Source organism: Etheostoma spectabile, unplaced genomic scaffold (genome assembly GCF_008692095.1).
Source record: "Etheostoma spectabile isolate EspeVRDwgs_2016 unplaced genomic scaffold, UIUC_Espe_1.0 scaffold285, whole genome shotgun sequence".
In the NCBI taxonomy this organism is placed as follows: Eukaryota; Metazoa; Chordata; class Actinopteri; order Perciformes; family Percidae; genus Etheostoma; species Etheostoma spectabile.
In genome coordinates, this window is record NW_022605579.1 from 1,122,665 (window position 1) to 1,145,208 (window position 22,544).

Consider the following 22,544-nt stretch of genomic DNA (forward strand, 5'->3'; position numbering starts at 1 on the left):
AGAAAGGAATCATTAATTTGACCAGAAGGGTGTATGGAATCATCCATGTTATTATTTGGTCAGTTTGGTTGAAAGAAATCCATATTTCTGATCTAAAACACATAGAAAGGACAACACAAGGGTTAAATTAGATTTACAGCAGTCAACTGCACACACAATGTGTAAGTACAATATGGCATGTGGTGAGCTGAATTAAACATAGTGTAATAATACTGTATGGTAAATATGTCCCCCCCCCCCCAGAAGCAACACAAGAGTATTGTTTACAAAGACCAATTCTTTTATTCATAAAAACAACGTTTGGATGTGGATGTTGAAATGACATTGGGCCTACATTTACAGAGCAACAAGATATCCAGCTTCATCTTCTTTTTTCCAAATGTGTCTGGCACAGAGACCAAACACTTGTTAGAAGGCACAAAAGACAGCATAGTGACCATTTGTAAACTTAAAATGGGATAGTAACTGACAGTAAGCGCTGAGTGTACTGGATATGGTACCAAGGACCCAGACAATATCCTCTTTCAAACCAAGTAGTTACAGGGTGTTTTACAGGAACGTAGTTCTAGGAACAGTCCACTTCTAAACAGTTCTAACTACTCTTCCCCAAAACCGGACCTTTTATTATAACATAGCTATCTAACCACCGCTGTGCAGGTAAGGGAAAAGACCCTGCTCTGGAGTAGGAGCTGAAAGAGCAACAGGAACTGTGGCCCGAGGAACTTAAAAATTCCCAAATTGGTCCAGAAGAGACAAAAACAAGGCTTCTAGGAACATAACGTACTAGGAAATACAACAATCCCTCTGGTCGGAAAGCGTCTTATGTCTTCATGTCATGGTTCAGGCCCAAATATCTACAGTATGTAGTGTTGCATTATAACATTGTAGTCCACTTGACATTAGAGTCCAGTGAGCAGTTATTTGGAGCTTTAAGTGGAGATGAACAATAAAAGTTATGACAGAGACAGTGAGACAGGTAACTGGTTTGGACTGGACTCTGGTGGCCTCATGTGGACCCTGGTGTTAAGCTGTGGTCCAGATGAGCACACGCCTGTGTTCTCTGTAACATCAGAGTGCACCAAACCATAATGGTTGTAAAACAATTGCTCTTCACCTGCATTAACTGTTTTTTTGGCCAATTAGAAGCAGCGGCAACTACCTGTAAACCGACATTGACAAAACCCAACAAAGGCAAATGCGTTAGCCAACAGTAGCTTAACTACACATCCAGCAACCTGGCTAACTGAAGTCCCAATATCTTTGCCTGGTTTGTTCCTCCAAGCAACACCAGTGACATTAAAAAACGTATAGGAATTTGTCGTTTCCATGGTACTTCATCCAAAACAGGCCAGAAAGAAAACCAGTGCTTATTGTCAAGAGGTCATTTAAAGCTTTACGTGGTTCTATTTATTGTTAAAATATATGAAATGTAACCTCTTGCTACTTATAAAAAACACAGTTGCAAGTACTGCCCCCACAAGGCACAGTGGGACTCTGGGACAGTTGGTCTTCCTGGACACTCCTTGGCCTGACAGAAGTAAATAGTTGATCTTAATACTTCCACTGATCGTACTATGATGTAAAACCTTAGATCACACACAATGTAAATGGATAAATGGTTATGTCATAGCCATTATTAAAACATAGCAACATCACAGTAAAGCTTCTCAGGCCCAGTTTAAGGTACCATTAATCCTGAATAGGCCAAATCCTTTAACACAATCTAAAGATGTATTCTTACATTTTTCTTACCAATTGTCATTATTTCTAAACCAAAGCTCCTTAAAGAATGGTTTAACATTTTGGTACACACCGTTATTGGCTTTTCTTGCTGAGAGTTATATAGCAGGATCAATATCACTCTCCCATCTGTCTGTTAAATATGAAGCTACAGCCGGGACACTTAGCATAGCTAGTTAGCTTAGCATTAAGATACACATTTAGCTGGCCTAGCTAAGTCCAAAGGTAAAAAAAGAAAAACAATCGACATACCAGCACATCATGCTGTCTTGTTTGTTCAACACATACAAAAACAGAAGTGTGAAAATTAATAGTTGCCGTTTGTTGGGCGTTATAACCATTTGTCATATTTCTATTTGCCGGTACAATTTACTTCCTGGAGGCTTGCTGTCACAAGCCCCTGTAAAGCCGCAGCTTGTCATTTGTACACTGCTATAGCGGTGATGGTACGAAGATTTTTTTTTTTTTTACCTTTATGCTAATCATGATTATGCCATCAATGATTATGATACAAGTACATTCTATAAAACAAAAAATTCACCATACGTTATTGAAACAGATATTACCACTTTGGCAGTGTTAAGTGAATAAATGCATTTAGGTGAAAGTAGTGTGACAGTGCTACATTTATATATAGTTATATAATATTACTCTTGTCATTTGAAGGCTCTCTGTTGACAGAATAACAAAAGTTTCACAGGCACAACTGTGTGGAGTTAAGGAAATATTCTGGAAGTAAAATCAGACAATACATTTCATAACTAACAGCATTTGCTACCTAGTGTTCTATATTGATTTTTTTTGGTGCCATTTTATTGAAGTGCTTGAATTCTATGTGTAAACTTTATGCACAAAGTAGTTTAAAACGTCCCCCCCCCCCCCGGAACAAAAATGGTGGCATCCAAAGTCTGTTATTTACTAACAATATACCATACGGCAAAGCTTTGCTTTTCCTCCTGAGATGACAGACGTTTAAAATTCGTGAAAGAATTTTGAAAGTGTAGTAAAAATTCTCTAAATCTATCTGATCTACTTTAGTGATTACATTTTTCACCAAACAAGTGCAAAGTGGGTGAGGAGTTGAGAAAATTGGTTGGAATTCACTGTTGGTAAATGTCCGACCCTGTTGAGACTTTCTCAATCTCACTCTTCAAAATGTTTGATTAATAAAGGCAGTATCCAAGCAGCAAAAAACATGTAATTTCATAACGGTTCCCAAGTCTGGAGCTGCACAACGCCACGGCGACGCGTTCAGAGTCGTATGCACCGTCCGCAACATGTCGGCTAAGGTGCTCAGTGGGAGTACACAAGGCAGGTTGTATTAGTAAAGCTATGTGCGGGAAATTACATTTCACTTCATTTACATTTGGAGGAAGAAAAATTAAAAAAAAAAAAATTTACACTGTACAATACATCAAATCCTATCTAACGTGAGACGTGGAGAGTAAAGGTGTAGAAATGCTGGTGCTGTGCAGAGTCTAAAACTGGTCAGAGAGGAGATCACACAGTCTCTGAGACACAGACTCCCTGCTGGTCCGCAGGGTCAGACGGTACATCTGGAGACAAAACACACACATAGTTACACAGGCTATTTGATGATGGTTCAATACAGGGTGTGTGTGTGTGTGTGTGTGTGTGTGTGTGTGTGCATGTGTGTGTGTGTGTGTATATCCTCTTTCAAACCAAGTAGTTACAGGGTGTTTTACAGGAACGTAGTTCTAGGAACAGTCCACTTCTAAACAGTTCTAACTACTCTTCCCCAAAACCGCTTTTTTCCCCATTTGCCTTCACTCTGGCCGGACCTTTTATTATAACATAGCTATCTAACCACCGCTGTGCAGATAAGGGAAAAGACCCTGCTCTGGAGTAGGAGCTGAAAGAGCAACAGGAACTGTGGCCCGAGGAACTTAAAAATTCCCAAATTGGTCCAGAAGAGGCAAAAACAAGGCTTCTAGGAACATAACGTACTAGGAAATACAACAATCCCTGTGTGTGTGTGTGTGTGTGTTTACCTGTGCTTGTGTGTTGGGCTCCAGTCTGAGGAGGCAGCCCACCTGAGAGTTCTTAGTGTGAATGACTCCAGCTCCGACAAAGTTTGCGGGATTGGGATCCACCCCAATCAGCAGAGCTACACCGAAACCTAAGATCTACGAAAGAATTTACAGACAAACAACTTTATATTACTTTCTTGTCCTTCCCATTCCGAGTGCGTTTTAACTCCCACGGTGGCCGAACCTGAAATTAGCTCTTAGTATGTCCATCATTTACACGCAGCTGTTCTAGCCACGCCAATATTAACATTGGTCTTGTTGATTTGCCAGTCGCGTTGTTGTTCTAATTCTCTTTTTTGCTTCCGTTACATGTCTACGAGAATAGGTGTGATCCTCCATCTTCAACAGGCTTTCAAATCTGCCGCGAGTCATCTCCCCCTGGCATTTGACACGGTGCCACTGAGTGTAAAAGTTCAAAAGGCTTGTCCCTTTATGGCTAATGTATTTTTAAGATGAAGGCGCGACATGGCTTCCGCCATTCCAGCTACTCGCTCGTATGTTTTCTAAATGGGAGATTCTACGCGTACGAAAATACTTTGATTGATTAATTGGTGGAAGTAATTACACATGAATGAGCACATATTTGTGAATGAACAAAAGTTCAACTCAAAAAATTACACAATGTAGTTTTAAAAAAATAAATAAAATAAGTTAAGGTGCAGTTTACGCCCATGCCTGTCCAGACCCCTTTTTTGCGTGTTGCTATAACGTGTGTTGTCTCCGTCTGTAACTCCCTGCTGCATCCACAGAGTGTAAAAGTAGTGGACGTGGCATCTGTGACGTCGCACATTGGTTTGTGGACTGCCGTTTTGAAGCCTGTAGTTTGCATTTTGCCGGTCGCCATCTTGGTATTTTTAAGCCAAAAGGGACCATATTTGGACAAAGACGGAGCTGCGGAGAAGGACGCATCTAAGCAAGTGTTGTGTATGAGTTTATGGTCTCAATTGTTACTTTCAAGTCTTTTTCAACACAGCATGAGGTTCAGTTTGTTAAAATGATGGTCCCAATTATTTTAAAATAGACAATAAAGCAGGGGAGGGTTTAAGACCTGTCAATCAGGACAGAGGCTTAGTAATGCTAACCATGCTAACATAGGGGACGTTAAAATAGACTTCAACTTGTTTTTGGTGTCATCAGTTAATTGAAATATTTTGGTCACCTAAAAATGTCTTGTTCAGCAATTGAGCTCAGCTGGTAAGTTAAGAGAATGTTTGCAGATTTCCAACCAGCTCTGTGTACTGTCATATAGTCTGACATTCAGCAACAGTACCCACCAGTAAAACTCTGCTGCATGACTTGCTTCAGAAGGTTTGAAAAATTGGACACTTTCCCTCTTTAGTGTTCAGCTTAGCACAGCGAAATTGAAACCATACACCTTAGCCGTGCCATCCTCCCCAGCTTCGTCCTTTTGTCCAAATATGGTCACTTCTTGCTCCAAAATACCAAGATGGTGACGGCCAAAATGCAAACTCTATAGACTTCCAAACGGCAGTCCCCAAACAAATGGGTGACGTCACTGATGCTACGTCCATTATTTTGACCATCTATGGATGTAGCAGGAGTAACAGACTGAGGTGACGTGTGTTATAGCATCATGCCAAAAAATGGGCCAGGAAATTAGCGTGTCCACCCACAGACTGATCTCATGAAATAGTGTATGTCTGACACGCCAATTTGTATGCCATTATTGGCGTGTTATCAAGACACATACTCGCTTTTTAGCGTGTATATCAAGTCACACATGGGCAAGTCTCAAGCAAGTCCAAGTCATTTTTTGTGACAATCAAGCAAGTCAAGTCATAGCTTGGGTCAAGCAAGTCACAAGTCAAGTCATACAAAATCTTCCATTTTTAAACAAGCTAAAGACAGTAGTTATGAAGTGCTTGAGTTTTGTTTTTGTTTTTTTGCAATATTCAAAAGACATTGCGTCCAAGCCACATACATCTGAACGGTTTAAATTCATACAGATACAAAAACACAGCCTAAAACTGATATTAGGCCAACAATAAATCCCCATACATACAGTATTTGTTCAATATGCCTCAAACATGACATCAAATCATGAAGTATAATGGTTTCCAAGTCAAATTATATTCTTCAAACATGTCTCACGTGTCACTTTTCCTAAACTCAACAGTTGCTTTCTTCTTTTACTAACGCCAACCCCGTTCTTCTTTTCCTAAACTTAACCGTAACTTTCTTCTCACGATAACACGGCAAGTGGCGATAACCCTTAATGGCGTGTATGTGTTCTCCCGCTGTATAGTGTAGACATGCACGCGGATAGCTCAAAATTATATTTACATGAAATCATGATTCCATGTTGCCACCCAGATGTCGTGTTTCAACTTCGCACTGAGTTCAAAACTTACTGTAAATTGTATGGCCTGAATGTCAAGTGGTTAAACAGCATGCCCATCAAAATAAGTGGTACATTTTCACACAAACAGTTGGTTAATGTAAAGCTCAGCAGTTTCCCTTAAAGTGATTTTTTATTTACCTTGGCATTAGTCACATCTGTGTCCATTGGGTGTTGGGCTTTGAAGATTGTTTGAACCTCTTGCTGAGGACTGAGGAGATAGGAGGACAGGAACAGGACATGTTGGTATACTGATATCAACTACATTAATTGGAATATACATGACACTTGCATACGTCATGAAATACTAGGGGTGTTGAAAGTAAGCACAAACCATTTTCCCAAATTGTTTGTTTAATTCAACCAACAGCCCAGAATCCAAAGAACAGCCATTGTTGACCTACCGTATGACAATACTAACTAAATAAAGAGCAATTAAAAAAGATGTATAGTGGTTTTTAGATTATAGATTGGCATATTATACAGTCAAAGAAATCAACCTTTATTTTATTTATTTATTTATTTAAAGAATATTTTTTCTTGCATTTTAGTCCTTTATTTGACAGGACAGCCTAGACGTGAAAGGGGAGAGAGAGGGGAAACTACGTGCAGCAAGGGGTCGCGGGTCGGAACCAAACCTGTGACTGGCACGCATGCTCCACTAGGTGAGCCACCCAGGCGCCCCAAAATGGGCCTTTTCTGACAGAGACAAATGCTGAAAGGAACCTCGGGACACTCACACTCCAAGCTGTTTCCAGCGTTGGAAGAAGTCTTGGGATGTCATCTCTGTAGGCTGAAAAAACTTATTCAGCATCACAGGGAGTTTTACTGCAATCTTCTGTAGAGTTCCACCGTATCTGTTCACACACAGTGTTAAAAATTAGCGCATATAAGTAAATAAATGCATTAAAAACGTAGAGTGCAGATCTCCGCCAGGTTGAATCTCACTCAACTGTCCCTGTTCCGGCTTACTTACAGTCAAGATGGCAATAAAGATAACAAAAACAGGGCAATATTCATCTTGTATTGTGCCTAACTGTAATGGGTCACAACATATCAGGTATGGAATTCTGCACATGCTCCGGTTTAAAATATGACCAAACTTGTCTTTGGATGTCAGCTTTTGAGCCACGACAAAGGCCAAAATATGGTCTGCAGAGAACAGACGAGCTAAACTTGCTTGTTGCCTAGCAGGTTGCCGAAAATGCCTTTTGCTGTGATTCACTATTGATCACTTGCGGCCCCTACTGGCCGTTTAAGTGTGATGAGTCAGCAGTCAATAACCAGTATAAAACAGAGCATTCAATAAAATAGGTTTTATAACAATTGTCAACCACCAAAACCAGGGGACATCCTTCAGCATACAGTCATAAATGGGCACAAAACAAATATAAAGCGGATGGGCCCAGTAGTATGCAAAATTATCTGTGGACAGTGCACGATCCCCCTTCAGGCTTACATTGGGTGGAGGTAATACAGTATGCATTCAGACACCAACCTGAACTGGATGTCGAGTACCGGTGCATCTGTGAAATCCGACAAACACTCAATGTTGACGACCTGCTGGAGCTGAGCTCCACCATCTACTGTGGGGTCTACTGCCTTAGCGTGGACATTCAGCTGTGGAGACACTGGTCAAGGGTTCTACAGACACCTACATGACACTAGCAGCATACATCTCAGCCTAAAGCAGCTTTGGAAAGTACTCACATGCAGTTTTGTTGTGTTGTAGGCCTAGTTGAATAAGGTTTTTCTTGACAAAGTGTTATTCAGAGACAGCAGTCCTGCAGAACTCAGCTGGGAAGAAGTAATACTTGTGTGTGTTAAGTAAACTGCAGTGCTTCCTGTGGGCTGGAACGGGACAATCGAGAATGGAAAAAGAACTGTTTGATGATCAAACTGTGTTTGATGATGAGGTGACCTTTCAATTTCAGGTGGATGCTGTGTGCAGTAAAGCCCAGCAGACAAAGCATTTTTATCGAAAACTTTGCACTTTAAATGTGGATAACACTGTTATGAACTGTGTTTTACTTTTATTTATTTAGTTTTTTAATCAATCTTAACCTTTTCTTTTATCAGTTGGTACGGTTCAGTCTCTTTAAAAAAAGAGTGCAAAGTTACAGCTACAAGCTACAGGGTGTAGATAAGGCGTGCAGCTAAATTGCAGGCCTACAGCTGCAATTTTGCAAAAAAAAAATACACATGGGTAAAAAAAACTAAACAAGTACTAAACTGCCGGGGAGTTATAGCGTAGTGTATATAGTGCAATAGCTGAATTTTTCCTGCAACAACAAAGCCCTCACTATGTCTCGCTCATCAGTTTTCTTTCTCTCTCCTGTTAAATGAAGTTGCCTTCAAGTGCGGTCGGAAATGTTGAAATCTAGAAACGAACTGACGTGAAATATAAAGTCTATTACTGCTTTGTTAGGGGGTTTAAGATCCTAACAGGATGTCATGTAAATTAATCCGTTTCATCGACACTCCTCCTGCTGCACCACCCTGCTGAAAATCGCTGGATCGCTTTTTTTGGTATTAAATGCCCACTTAACCTGAATGACCTGACCACATTGTATTAGGCTAGGGTGCTTAAGAAGGCCCCATCAGTCACGTCTGAACCGAGCCATCCTCGATTTAATGAAATGACGTTGCCTCCGTCCGGTCGTAGATACCATCTGCCTACTTGCAGGACCAATAGGCTCAACAATTCATTTATCCAGACTGCCATTGGCCTTTTAACAAAGTAAGGTAGTTTCACATTTTATTTATTGACTTGTTAACGTTCATGTTATAATGTCATATTATGTTTTTTTGACTGTCTCCCTGTATTTTTGTGAGTCTTGCATTGCTTGTATGGTGTGTTGCACTGTTGGCTGTAAATCAAATTGCCCCTTGGGGACAATAAAAACGTTATTATCTTAACCTTGATCTTGAAAACAAGAAGCTACCAAGCAGTGGAAAGGATATGAGTCTTGAGCGTGTCGCTGCTGGTCACTGATGAGGAGAAGCTGAGGAACTGGGTAGAGGTCTTGTTGCCGTAGAACACATAAATACGACCTGTGGGACGTTAGCACGGCCACTTTCTTTGAGTTCATTCATAGCCATCACATCAGACTAGCAGTCTCCACTGCATTTAAAATGACGTTTACGAATAACATTCTGCATCTTTTCTTTCTTTTAACACTAGCTGTCACAAGTATCCTTTAAAGTATCTTTAAAAAAAAAAAAAGAACAGGCCTGATGAGATTTCCTAAAAGTAAAAGATGCCTAACAGAAGCAGATTGGAGACAAATACTATTAGAAAGCTGCTCACCCAGGTTCTGCCTGTACTCAGCCTTCAGTCCAATCTGCAACAGCTGGTCCTCATAGATAACACCGTTGTTCTTACAAACAAACCTGCAATTTATAAGCACACAATTACTAACTTACAACCAAGACCTTTGACAACTTCATTTTGTTTTGAATATAAATATCTCAAAAAGTTTGAACTCTGTCAACCCAGACAGTTTCCGACAAACAGAATATTTCAGCAAACTTGATGTTGAAGCTGATGTTCAACAACAACAAAAATAAAAATGTGTGAAAAACGGCAAAAACGGGGAGTTCACTCTCAGACGTTGCAGCCAGGTTGTTACAGATATGTACATTTAAGCCAATGTTACAAACTTGGGGAGTGGAGTGATGACCAGGCAGGGAGGGACTGATAAAAGACATCATCCAGTTCCAATATGGGATATGCAAGATCGAGTGTTTTTGGAATTCGGTCCATACTAAAGAATAAAAGTCAGGATACCTCGGCCTCTGACCATTCTTTTTTGAAAGTTTCTTGTGTCACCTAACTTTCTGAAAGTGCAATACTAAATCGGCCTTTCATAGCTAATGTAATATGGATTACTCAACATTATTTGTAACCACACTTTCTAATAGTTTCATCAACCAAGCTCACAGTATGGTCCCACCTGGAAAAGTTGTCCTCAGACACATTAATGGGTGCAGGGGTGGAGATGTCGGACATGACATCAACCAGCAGGCTGGCTCCTGCTGAAGGGGTGGAGTTCAGATTCAGCAGGTCTGTGAAGGGGTGGCTGGAACCCTGGGAAAATAAACATCAGCAAACATCCAGTTTAACATACCGTATCCACAACCAAACCTACAGAAGTGTGACATTTTTATATACTAATTAAATACGGCCCGTATATAATAGGCCCCGGTGTCAGGACAAATGCAATCCCAAAATAATCATTTAATTCTCTGCTTTTATAAAGCTTAACACTTGACACTGAAGTCAAACTGAAGCTTAAATCCATGTTTTGTGTAAGGAAATATACACTATTATCACACAACAGCTATCATGTGTTGACTGTCAACTGAGAGATGGTTGTGGCTAGAAGGGATACAGCTACGGCTGGAAGTTAGGCTAAATCATATCCAATATAACAATATAATTTTTAATACATTCCCCCAGAAAACGCATGTTCATTCTTTCGTAAGGAGTGTTAATAAGGTTACCGTAAAGCCCCCCCAGTTGGTCCAAACCTATACAGCACATCGTCAAAACTTGCCTCTGCAGGCTACTACTTTAATTACTAATTATTAATTTATCTTTGCTATTAATATCTTGGATTCACATGTATGTTTATTTTTAGACTTTTGAAAAAAACTTTCAAAATGTATTTTTTTGTAGGCGGCCCTTTTGCACTAACTCTGAGGACCTCCCAGGGGTCACAGACCCCCTGTTGAAGACCTCTGATTTAGTGTTCAATTCCTGCCCACAAAAGTCTTGACCACAGACTCAGAAAGCAAAACCCAACCCTCTTCAGTGCTGGTTTATGGAACAGAAAATAGTTATGTAATTCACTACACTTTGTGTCTAGCTATCAATATACCATGGTCCCAGCAGAGAGCAAGGTGGGACTAGAGGAGGCAGGGCGAGGTCTGTTGGTAGGAAGAAGGTCTGCCATCAGTGAAGGAGGAGACTGATGGGGAAAGAAAAGAAAAGGAACAGAAAGAGGAGAAGAATGATACCGGGTAGGAGAGAAGACATGTAAAAGGTAAAGATCAAGTAAATGCTAAAAACAGAAGAAGAACATAAAAGGTAAAGCAGAAATGGACAAAATACAACAATATGCAGAATATGACAATGTTATAATGTTTGTGTGGTGGAGGCTTGTATTAGGGATCAGGGAGAAAAGCTACAGCCGAACACATTGCAGAAAACTTTTTAAACTTTTTTTTTTTAAAACAAGACATTAGAAACCAGAGACATCTCTTCATTTGTTAGGAACAAAGGTTTTTCAGGGTGGCATTTGTAAGACAAAAAAATCTTTGGAAAAAATAAAAACAGAAGCTGTAGGCTACAGGCCACTTTGCACCACTTAGGAGATACCTTGTTTGTGCTTTCTGTGTTCTCGCTGTGCTCGGTGCTGCCGTTGACATTCCAGCGGGCATCGTCGATGTCGGGCAGGTTGCCTGGGCCCTTCTTCTTCTTCAGCTTGGCAAGGATTGACGACTCTCTCTCTGGGAATGGAGGCATCTCTTCTAAGACTGTGGCCTGTGGAGGGACAGAGAGAGTGAGTGATTACTGTAATGCTTTGGGCCTTTGAGTGTTTGGCTAGTCCACACAGCATTCTGGGATGCGAGAAAATACATGCTCTGGTTTATTGGCATTTCTTTAAACCAATCACCATCATCTTGGGCGGTGCTAAGCAATGGACACAAACCGGTGTGGATACAAAACAGCCTCAGGAAGGAACTTGTTTTGGTGGAACGTGTACATTCATGCAACAGAAAACTCAGATTGGACAGATAGTCTAGCTAGCTGTCTGGAGTTACCCTGCAGAGATCTGAGGAGCACTTAACCATAGTCCTCAGAAATCCACCGGAGTTTAAAATTCTACCTCAAAGAAAGCGGATGGTCAAGGACATCCGGACGAAAAGAAGGACATCAGGCGGAAGTTCCGGCGGCACCTGAACATCGTGGATATAGACTAAGGCAATACAGACAGCTTCTAGCAATGGTGATTATCAGTTATTTCCCTGATCTAAAGTAATCACATAAATGCTTAGCCATATGACATACAATTTTATAAAAAAAAAAAGCTACAAGTAATTCTTCAAGCAGAAGTTCCCAAAGTAGTGATGGGCAAGGTGTTAATGTTTTTTACTACACTGTTGATGCCGGTTTATGCTCAAAACTACATGTCACATGATCCAATCCAAGTTTTTTTATAAAGCACATTTTAAAACAACAGAGTTGAGACAAAGTGCTTAAACAGGTCACGTCTGAAGGCTATGGCTGTTCCAAATGCCAATGTTTCAAAAATCACACTCAAAAGGGAGAACAAGCATACCGGAGGAAAGGCAAATGCAAATCAAATTTTGGACAATGGCACACAATTTCTGACATTCTGTCCTTGAGGGAACTTGCAACATTCATTTCACACACAGAGAGTGCCAGACGTAGCTGTGTGAACACTGAAGAGAACTTAAGAGAGAAGTTCAAACCCCGGCTCCTTTCTCACCTCTGCACCACTGGCCAATTGCTAGGTTGACTTGCTTGTCGATTTGTGGGGTTCTCAAAATTGCAAAAATTGTCAGATCCAGCTAATCAATCGAACATGCTGCTGCGATTTATTGCAGCGAAGTAATTACATAGTGTGATTGCTCATTAAATCATTGCCATCTGCTAAGCTTAACTACACTAGATGTGATGTACTGTATCTTGTCTGACTTATTATAAATGTGGCCTTTGCTATGTGATATAGTGCATCTGCTTTTGTTTCTCCCTAAAAGTTTAACATATATAAACATTTAGTATTTTTTTTTGTCCATTTTTTCAAGCAGGACTTTCACCATAATATGCTGAGGGATACAGTGACAATAAAACTGTTTCATGCCCATTGTGGATGTGAACTATTATTACAAATACTGTACCAAGTGATTCTGGTACAAATGTGGACAAAAGTTCAGAAACGATATGTGATGTTACTTTCAATGCTATCACAGTGATGTTGTTGCTCGATATGTGATGTTACTTTCAATGCCATTACAGTGATGTTGTTGCTCGCCATATTCTTTGGGGGAAAAAGTAGAAGCATCCTTGTATTAATTTTAGACAACAGATTTATTTTATGTAGGAGGTTAAGGGTCTGTGTGAGCTGGGTATATGTTGGGAAGCAGAAGAAAAGCTTAAAAAAAAATATCTTCAAAAAGGGAGCAGAACAGAAAAAGTCATGACTTAATCACCACATGGAATGATGGCTTAAATAGCTGGCCCAGGCAGAGTGACAAAGAACAACCAAGTGATCTGGTAATGTTTAAGTGTGTGCGAGACTGACAGATTGTTAGCTGTAATCAGAATCTTGTCCACTTCCTCTATAATTCACTAACCAGTATGTCAGTGCTGGCGATGCAGCTGAGCCTCAGGTACTCAATAGCTCTCTGCTGAAGTTCCACGTCAGCGTTGCGCAGCTGGCTGTCTGAGCGCAGGACGTCTTGGATCGTGGCTTTCACTTCTGGAAACAAGTTGATGAACTTGATGTACGCTGACAGCAATAGTGCCCGAGTTGGCACAGAGCAAAGGTGGAACTTGGAGTGGAGAAGGTTGAACTGGACCAAAGGGCTAAAGCAGAAGACAACACAAAGGCAGTAACATTTTGGGTCGGCCCTAGACTTGTCACAAAATTAAGTCAATATTTCCCTTTTCATATTAGGCTTCTTCTACTCTTTTTCTATGGTATAGCAACCCGTTCTCACGCCAGTTTGTGAAATTATCACTGTATTTTGATTTATTGATTTGTGTACAGGTCACTATTTTGAATGTGACCATTTTACGAACTGCCATGACACTGGGGAAACAACGGAGAAATGAAACGCCACACGTGGGATGGTGACAACTCACGGCGGGACACGAACTGTGGTCTTTGGGGGAGGCAACAACGGGGAACTAAAACGCCACACACCAGGGAAAAACAACTGGACAGTTGTGGTTAGGGGAAAAAAAGAACTGGTAAAGGAATCGTCACACGCAGGACACGCCGACAACATTGTATGGTTGTGTTAGGAAGAGAATAACTCGGAAAGAAACTGCAACACGCTCAACGCAATCCCCGGTCTCCGGGGTGAGAGTCCTGTGTTGTTTGACCCATCCACCACCCTGACCAATCTCCCTTTGCGGATTTTCGGCTTTTCAATAATACTCGCCACCATAATCGTTCTGTGATAACAAAATAGGCTTGCCATTGAAATATATCACTTCAAAATTCGTAATCAACACACGAAACTAACAACATTAACATGACCTGTACACAAATCAATGGAGTAAATGAGACTGGGCTGGATAAACATAACCCCATGTTTAGTTTTAAGACAGCATATTGGTGTCAGCAGCTATTTGGTGTGGTTGTATCTAGCCATGCAAATAGTGATGACTTCATTTAAACTTTCTTTTTACAGAAGAAATAGTCTGGGTGGGAAAACTTTGACAGTGAGGTCTGACACTTTTCTGGTAGGGGCATTGCTGTTGAATTTTCAAATGTCATTTTCAATGCTGTGAGCAACAAAAACTAAAAATTATATTCAAGATATCTCATAAACTGGAAAAAATAAGACCATATTATACACTGCTTGGAGCTAGCGAGCTGAAACCAACTGAACTCAGGCAAAAATGATTTGAGTTTTAAAACAGTGTGGATGATGTTTACCTGGAGCGCGAGTCACCAGCAATTAGATTGCCAAACTCTCCCAGGATGTAACCCCCCACCTTCACCAGGTTCTCATGGCAGGCGGGAGCCTGCAGTGCCTGCAAGTATTCACAAAGAATCACAACATTGTGTCAGGAAAATACACTGCTATCTATTGCAAGTAGGATTTGGAATAGAATAGGTGGGAACCAGCCAGCTAACATTATCATGCACAAAAAGAACAATCCCTAACTGGCTTTCAACATGTATGCTACTTAAGGATTTCTTAGGGTGAAATGTTATCTGGCCAAAGGGTCTGTTTTAATTGCCACTGGTAAAACTTGATTGTAGTCATCACGCTTTAGTTATTTTGCCCACTTCTAAAACTTTAGGCTGTGAGGGCTCAGTACTGCTGCTAGGGATGTCTCCACCCATTCGATCCCACTCAGAACTATTATCTGCCAATACAGACTCAGATTTATTTTTTGTTTTTGCTGAACAGCTCTACATTAAGAATAAAAATGCACCACAACTTTACTTTGACGGCTTCCTGTAATATTCTAAAATGACTCACTCATTCCTTTGTGTGTTTTAACGGATTAAAGGATTAAAAGTCACCCTATTTAGCCAACAACTACCCATTTAACAAATGCCCGAAAACAGCTCAAAATGTTCATACATTTCTTCTTTTAAATTTGCACCCAAAATAAGAAGGTGGGGATGACTGGTGAAATGGGCTCGACTGTACATGCTGAACAATGCCCACCTCAAAGACGGTCTTGGCTGCATAGCCTTGGACATCATCTTGGTTTATGACAATCTGGATGACACGGTACCACACCTCTTCACTGACATAGTCACCAGCGATGCGGATGAGGTTGAGAATGGTATCCACATACCAGGTGTAGTCCACGGCATATTTTTCTGCCAGGATGGCCACCTTGAGCACCTGACGGAGAAAAGCAACTGGTTTGGTCTCGAGAGCCGCACACAGAGAAAACTAAAGGGGGAACGGGAATGTACTGACGACCCACCATCTCCTCTCTGATGGAGTAATCGGCGTTCTCCAGGTAGCTTAGCATCTCCGCCACAATCTGCTTGGCGTTGCTGCGGTCGCACATGGCATAGAGCAGATCCACAGCCCGCTGGCGAACACTCACATCTCGCTCTGTCTGTACGGAAAGCAAACACAAACTGAATATATGAGACATTTCTCTGGCAGATTTTATCCGCTGTAGCTACTTAAATTCCACTGTAGCTAATCAATTTGACCAAATGACACAACTAAATCAAGATTGTTGCAAATTGGGGTTTTTAAGTATTCTAAGATTGACCGTTCAAAGGATGAGCTGATGGTGCCATGGACGTACAAACATTTCCACCGAGTAGTAAATCGACAGTGCCAACAATATATCTTTATAAAGAAGGTGTATCAATGTCCTGCGGAGATTTAATTGATCAATAGGGTCAGGAAAATGTCTGGGAATCTTTACAGAAAGAAGCTTGAGTGACATTTAGGATCATTAGTGTGACAGACAACCACAGTGTGGATTATGTTGAATTATCACAACTACACATACATTTATATGCAATGATTCATTTAATGTAAAAGAGACCCTTAGACCCTTCTGGGTCAAAGTTATGGAAGTCCTGGGTGATTGGTTTGGTTCAATAATTCTGGTCCAAATTTCTGGTTATATAATGTCAAAATAAATCAAATCAAAATTTTCCTTTTCTGTGATTACAGTAGATATAATTACAGCCTCTGGAACTATTTAGAGGCTCTGGAAAGTAACTGTAAGCTTTTTTGAAAGATTGGGTACATCCCATGGCAGAGAGAGCATTCTATGAGTCTATGTTAGGAGGTAGGAGATAGTTTGGAAGATCAGACTTCCTCCTGGGACTTTTCTGGACTTATAGTAAAATAGACAATGTGCCAGTTTATTTGCTTAGCTCATCATTCTGGTCTCAGAATGATTCACCCAATTTACCCCACCGAATAACTTGTTTTTGGAGGCAACTATCAATGACCATAAACAACCACTGAAAATGTGCAATTCCAGAGGCACATTTCAGATTACACAGCTTCCCACTGGTAAAACCCAACCAAGCAACCACCAGGTTCTAAATAAGGTATCTAAGCAACCTGCAAAACCTCGTCAAAGGCACACAACTGAGGACGGACTCACCTTTAGAGCGTTGATCACGGTATCTATATGCGTCTTTACCGCCTCGTGAGAGAACTCAGAGCTGGCCAGTGTGCACATGCTCTCCAAAGCCAAATAACGGAGATTGGTCTCCCTGTGCTGCAGAAACTGGCCTAGCTGGTTGCAGGCTCGTACCAACAGGGTGGGCTCACTGAGAGAAGAGATACAACAACTAGCTGCAGTGTCCAAATGCCAACACACATTTCAACTATCCAAAAACCCATAAATGCTACACAGAACTGGATTTGTGAACTAATGGCAGCTGGGTTTGGCCTGTGAACTTTACGTGAAGTTTAATGATAAAGCTTTCGGTTCTGTTGTAAGTGTTTTTAATGTAGTGCTAAAGTCTAATACATACTAACATCTAATATAAGATATTGGAACCAAACATGATTTGCTAAAAGCCTATCCAGTGACCCAATGGTAAAATGTCCCTCAAAATGAATGAGTATCCTCTGCATTTACATAATATTCCAGGAATTTAATGACCAGCGGAAAGCTTTTCACGGAAAATATGCCCAACCTGTCATGATGGATGATGAGAGCGATGGCTTCGAACAGAACAGCGTTCTTGGCGTTGGAGTGCTGGACCTTCTTGGACTTGGGTGGCTCCTGGGCTTTGTTGAGGATGGTCTCCAGACACTCTGTCAGACGACTTCGGAGCGCTGCATCTTCTGAAAAAACAAAAGACTCCTAGCCTTTACTATTACTGCTATTATTATTACTATTATCGCACAATTTCGTCCACAAACTCTTAGTGTAAGAGCTGCATAACACGTTCTATCTTTACAATGCACCATTTAACTCATTTAACTGACTGTGTGTTTCTACACATTATAATTATAATTTCTCCTCTAGAAACCACGACTGTACTGTGCACCATACCAGGTGGAGGGTAGCACTGTAGCAGGCGCAGCAATTTCACAGACAACCATGGTGCAGCAACAAAGTAGTATGTATAGTCCTGTAGATCGATGGATGCGGAAGTCACAATCTAGAAAAGAAAATACAAGAAAACACATCAATACAAACATGTTGGAACCAGATTGTATCGCTGACCTCAGTAAGATGAAGATATATGGAGTTCCAGAAAGACACCCACCCTACTGAGTCTGGCCACAGCTAGTGAGATGGACGTTTTGAAGTCCTCTGGACTTTTCTGGGCTAGAGTGGTAATAAGGCTGGCGGCTGCTGTTACCACTCCCTGAAAACAGACAGAAAAACCTTTATGCAAAAATTACAGACCAACTGGCACAATATTTCATCATCCTGGGGGACTATGTTTCAGGTTAGAGAGAGAAAGCTGCCAAACAAAACAGACGCTGTCTCCCAATGCTATAAACCAATTCTATACATCATGGACTACTAGGGGTGGATTTTTTTTTGCTATGATTTTTTAAAATCATACATCATATCCGTTGACTGACCGAAAGCAGAACATCCTTGTAATGTGCTTCTTTACAAATGAAAAAATTTATGAGCATTCTTCTTAGAAAGGTCTCTTGATATAATGGCCCTCATTTATGAAACATGCTAAAACAGGCATAGGACGGGCGTATGCCGATTCCTACACAAAGCAAGAAAATGTATCAATGTGAACGTGAGCGTCGGCTGCGATAAAATCTCACATGTGGTCTGAACTTGTGTACGTACTGTAAGTTTTTGAGTCAGGGTGGAATTGCGGTGCAGTAAATAATTAGTTTAACAGGAGAAGTCATCAGTTAATTACTTATCGGCAATGGCAGATCTGGATCTTTTAGAAGACCTGTATGCGCCAGTACAGTGCACACGTATGCACGCGGGCCACGGTGGAGCGCTCTCTCAGATGGATTAAGGGCAGGTAGCTATGTCTTGCATCAGCAGGGGGGACGCTACTATACACGCCAGACAACGTCTGCAACATTGTTTTAGCCTGAGGGGTTCTGCACAACATTCTTCAGGTTCTCCTTTGTCTTTTAAAGTGTCGTTAATGGCCACAAGTTAAAGTTTTCTTTCTGCCATTGACCAAAATATTTCGGCTTGTTTTTCCAGCCCCTCTGCGGTCAGAAGACAAGGTCGGGGTGGTGGTCCAGCACAGGGGGGTGGAGGACACGCGCTCACCCTCACAGCTCACGGTTGGCTGGCTCTGACTCATGAAAAAAACACTAGTAAAATAAAAGACACAGCAAAAACTCTGCTACTGTGTGTTTATTTAAATATAGGTACACCTACATGTAGGCCTAAGAGATTGCAATTACAAGCCTGTATATTACTATTAGGAATATAGCATATATATATATATATATATATATATATATATATATATATATATATATATATGTGTGTGAAGGATGTATGAATTAAATAAACTAATTAACTACAGCAACACGGATGACCGCGTCAGGGATCTCTTTCCATTCCGCATTCTTTCTACAGCTAATATCAGTGTTCAGGCTGCCAAATAGTAGGCCTAAACACATTAGTGCAAATGAACCTGAGATGTCAGGGTTTCCATCTCCACCTCTGAAAAGTGCCGCTTCTTAGCCGGAGTACGTCTGGCCATGTAAATAGTAGGGGTGAGGCCTCAAAACCGAGAATATATGGGGCGTGATATTTAAATTCCTATCATTTCCAGTCGCTGTATTTATCAATGTATGACCATTCTTACGCTCTGATTGGTGCGATACAAACGTTTCATGAATCCCACGTGAAGCCTGTCTTAAGATGATTTCTGCGCTCATATATGTGTTGGTTTCTACATTAGGTTGATAAATGAGGGCCACTGTCTCTAGAAATATATTATTTTACTTTTATTTTTGTTAAAGAAGGAAAAGAAAATCGCAAAATAAATGAAAATTCCAATACAAATCAAATTTGCAACCATGTATCCTGAAAGAACCGAAGTAAGACAAAAGCATATTGTCCTACCTCTATGTACTACATACTTACTGTCATAGTATACTGTGTACTGTTTTTTTAGCAGTGCGCATAATGTCTGCTTTGGGTATACTTTAGCTCCCTAGTGTGAACAATAGGGCTGTAATAGGTTCAGTAATTGTGCCAAACCGTCACAATATGGGGTCATCGATTGTTGATTGCGGTGGGGACAGTGGGTACGCGTACCTATCAGAATTTGCCATGAGTCATTTTGTACCCACCGCTTTTTTGTTTTAAAAACCTTGAGCTCAATTAAGTTAAAAAAAATAAAGTTCATTCCATATACAATTCTTGAGCGACACATGCCAACAAATCCTCAAAATGTCTATCCCCACAGGGCAGGCACGGACAGCCGTTCTGCTGCTGTTGGCTACATGCTTCTTTAATTTCATAGCTCCTCTCTCTGAGTCGGATGTTACGTCATGTCATATTGTCAACATGGATACATGAAGCCGAACATAGTGGCTCATATGTCTAATGCTTTTTGAAAACTTAAGGCTTTCGTCTTCATAAAACGTGTCGAACATCATCACATTTTTGTATACATTTTTATTCATTTACATTAGTTAGCTACAGGACAGCGTCTTTCAAAACTTGACCTCCGCGAAAGAGAAAACAAAATGAATGCATCACTGTACGCAGCACTTCTGAAAATGCACTTCCGAATGAGTCTCTGTCCCGAGCACAATTCAAACCAAACTGACGCCTATGTGCAGGACCAAAGTCCACGAGCCTGGAAACTAGTAGCTGTTGGCCAAATGTGTCGAGGAATTGAAACACATGCCAACGCACATTTAACGGCACCGGGACGAGGAAAACGCAACCCCTATTTTTAATTTCATGGCATAGGAGATGCTTTATAGTTGTGAAGCCCATTATGACCTAATGCCTGTTGAGTATTTGTACGGTGTAATACAGTGTGTTTGAAATGTTCCTTATTTTTACAAAGAAAATAACATTATACCAATGTAAGGGGAAGGAATGAAGCATGGCAAAATTTTACCTCAATCCCCAGCAAGTGGATTTCTGGATGTCGGTTTAAAATAAATAAAAAGAAGCCTATCCTTTGGGGTTTATTCCGTTGTACCAAGCTTGAACCAAACCGGGACACCTAAGCCCAGGTATGAACCAAACCGTCACTTCTGCGTACTGTTACACACTACACACTCAAAACTACAGTCTTACCAGGTGCTGATCATTAAGCAGATGGACCACTCGTGCTGTCCATTCACCCATTGGCACTAGGTCAGGAGAGGTCCTGTTGAGCCGTAGCAGACACAGAGCTGCACTCTGCTTCACGCTGTCCATTGTGTCCCTGGTAGAGGCAAGCACAAGACAACTTCAATCATTATAATCCAATACATATCCAATTCAAATGATCACTGTCACAATTTCATATCTAAAAGTTAAATCCTTTAAATTTCATCCAGTAATGTTAATCTCAACAACCACTGGACCCAACACATACAGTAATAAGCTAAAATAAAGTGAGGGGGAACCTGTTTAATTGTGTAGGCTGACGTGGGTCTAAGCATCATCCCAAAATGTAAGATCTTTATTTTAAAAAAGGAATTTGAAGGCCATTTTCTGGCATAATACTTTCAAAATAGAATTTAAGGAATAAGACTTTTTAATGATCTGAAAATATCCTGCTCTGATACAGCAGTAAAAAGAGCTATCAGTAGAGTGGCACGTTGAAGTACATACATGCATTGTTTCCTGTACAAATCCCTGGTGTATGTGAAGGCAACCTGAATCCTGCGCAGGAATGGTGGACTGTACCACGTACAATGAAAACCACGATATAAGAGGTTATTACAGGATATAAATGCAGTGACTAGCTATTGCAGAAAAGATGCTGACCATAAACAAAAATGGGGTCTAAAATAATGGAAATCTTACGGATTATTGTATTATTTACAGTCAAAAGCTGATTTCATTGCCACTGTGTGTATTTGCTTTTGCTACAAAAAACAGGAATTCTTACAAGCAAGGTCTTACTTTTGTCAGATGCTCTTCAAAAGTTACAAAGAGATACTTCTGTCCAAAACTGACTTTAGACTATTGACTAACATTAAAGATTTTAGACGGGTTCAAAGTTGTTGTTTTACATAAGTCTCGCTGTGAGGAACCACCCAACTCCTTCACTATTTTGCTATTTGGTTCCCTCGCTATTTTGTTAATTTATTCTCATTAGGTTTTTATTTTAAGTTCCTACATCAATTAACAAAGATGAAGTATTGATTGTTGTTTGGAAGGTCAATTATTGAATAAACACACCTGATGGCTGACCTGAGTGGTGACCTGATTGCTCTAATCCTATATCTGTGAGTAGAATGTGAGATTTTTTTTTGACTGTTTTGTTTGAGGAACCGTTTGACCTTGTTTTTAACAACAAAAAAAAAAAAAAAGTCTACCGGTTTTCCAAGCAAACCTTGCTGACAGCGTGATAATTCATCAGCTTTTGGTGTCTCTCAGCTACAACACAACTTCACCTTGCAACACTCGCATTTCCAGACCGTCCTCCACAGAGCTGCAAAGGAGGGTCTGGCTAGTCCAAACAGCATTCCGGGATGGGAGAAAAACGTGCTCT

The 22,544-nt window shown here is 40.6% G+C and overlaps 1 protein-coding gene across 2 annotated transcripts in view; it reads right to left on the minus strand.

Annotated features, from left to right (window-relative positions):
* Window positions 1-2,195: 2,195 nt before the first annotated feature.
* LOC116686013 (AP-2 complex subunit alpha-2) overlaps window positions 2,196-22,544 on the minus strand; it is a 25,148-nt gene continuing 4,799 nt past the window's right edge. The window contains exons 5-23 of one of the 2 annotated variants that reach the window (XM_032510928.1): window positions 21,137-21,266; window positions 18,138-18,239; window positions 17,921-18,029; window positions 17,559-17,709; window positions 17,018-17,186; window positions 15,863-16,000; window positions 15,595-15,777; window positions 14,850-14,947; window positions 13,537-13,768; window positions 11,534-11,698; window positions 11,034-11,123; window positions 10,107-10,240; window positions 9,461-9,543; window positions 9,115-9,204; window positions 7,649-7,772; window positions 6,891-7,007; window positions 6,292-6,361; window positions 3,753-3,887; window positions 2,196-3,296 (exon numbers count right to left, since the gene is read on the minus strand). In XM_032510928.1, coding sequence (XP_032366819.1) covers window positions 3,219-3,296; window positions 3,753-3,887; window positions 6,292-6,361; window positions 6,891-7,007; window positions 7,649-7,772; window positions 9,115-9,204; window positions 9,461-9,543; window positions 10,107-10,240; window positions 11,034-11,123; window positions 11,534-11,698; window positions 13,537-13,768; window positions 14,850-14,947; window positions 15,595-15,777; window positions 15,863-16,000; window positions 17,018-17,186; window positions 17,559-17,709; window positions 17,921-18,029; window positions 18,138-18,239; window positions 21,137-21,266 — 2,398 coding nt within the window. In that variant the 3' untranslated portion in view covers window positions 2,196-3,218. The remainder of the gene's footprint in view (window positions 3,297-3,752; window positions 3,888-6,291; window positions 6,362-6,890; window positions 7,008-7,648; window positions 7,773-9,114; window positions 9,205-9,460; window positions 9,544-10,106; window positions 10,241-11,033; window positions 11,124-11,533; window positions 11,699-13,536; window positions 13,769-14,849; window positions 14,948-15,594; window positions 15,778-15,862; window positions 16,001-17,017; window positions 17,187-17,558; window positions 17,710-17,920; window positions 18,030-18,137; window positions 18,240-21,136; window positions 21,267-22,544) is intronic. The other variant, XM_032510929.1, reaches the window with a different exon arrangement.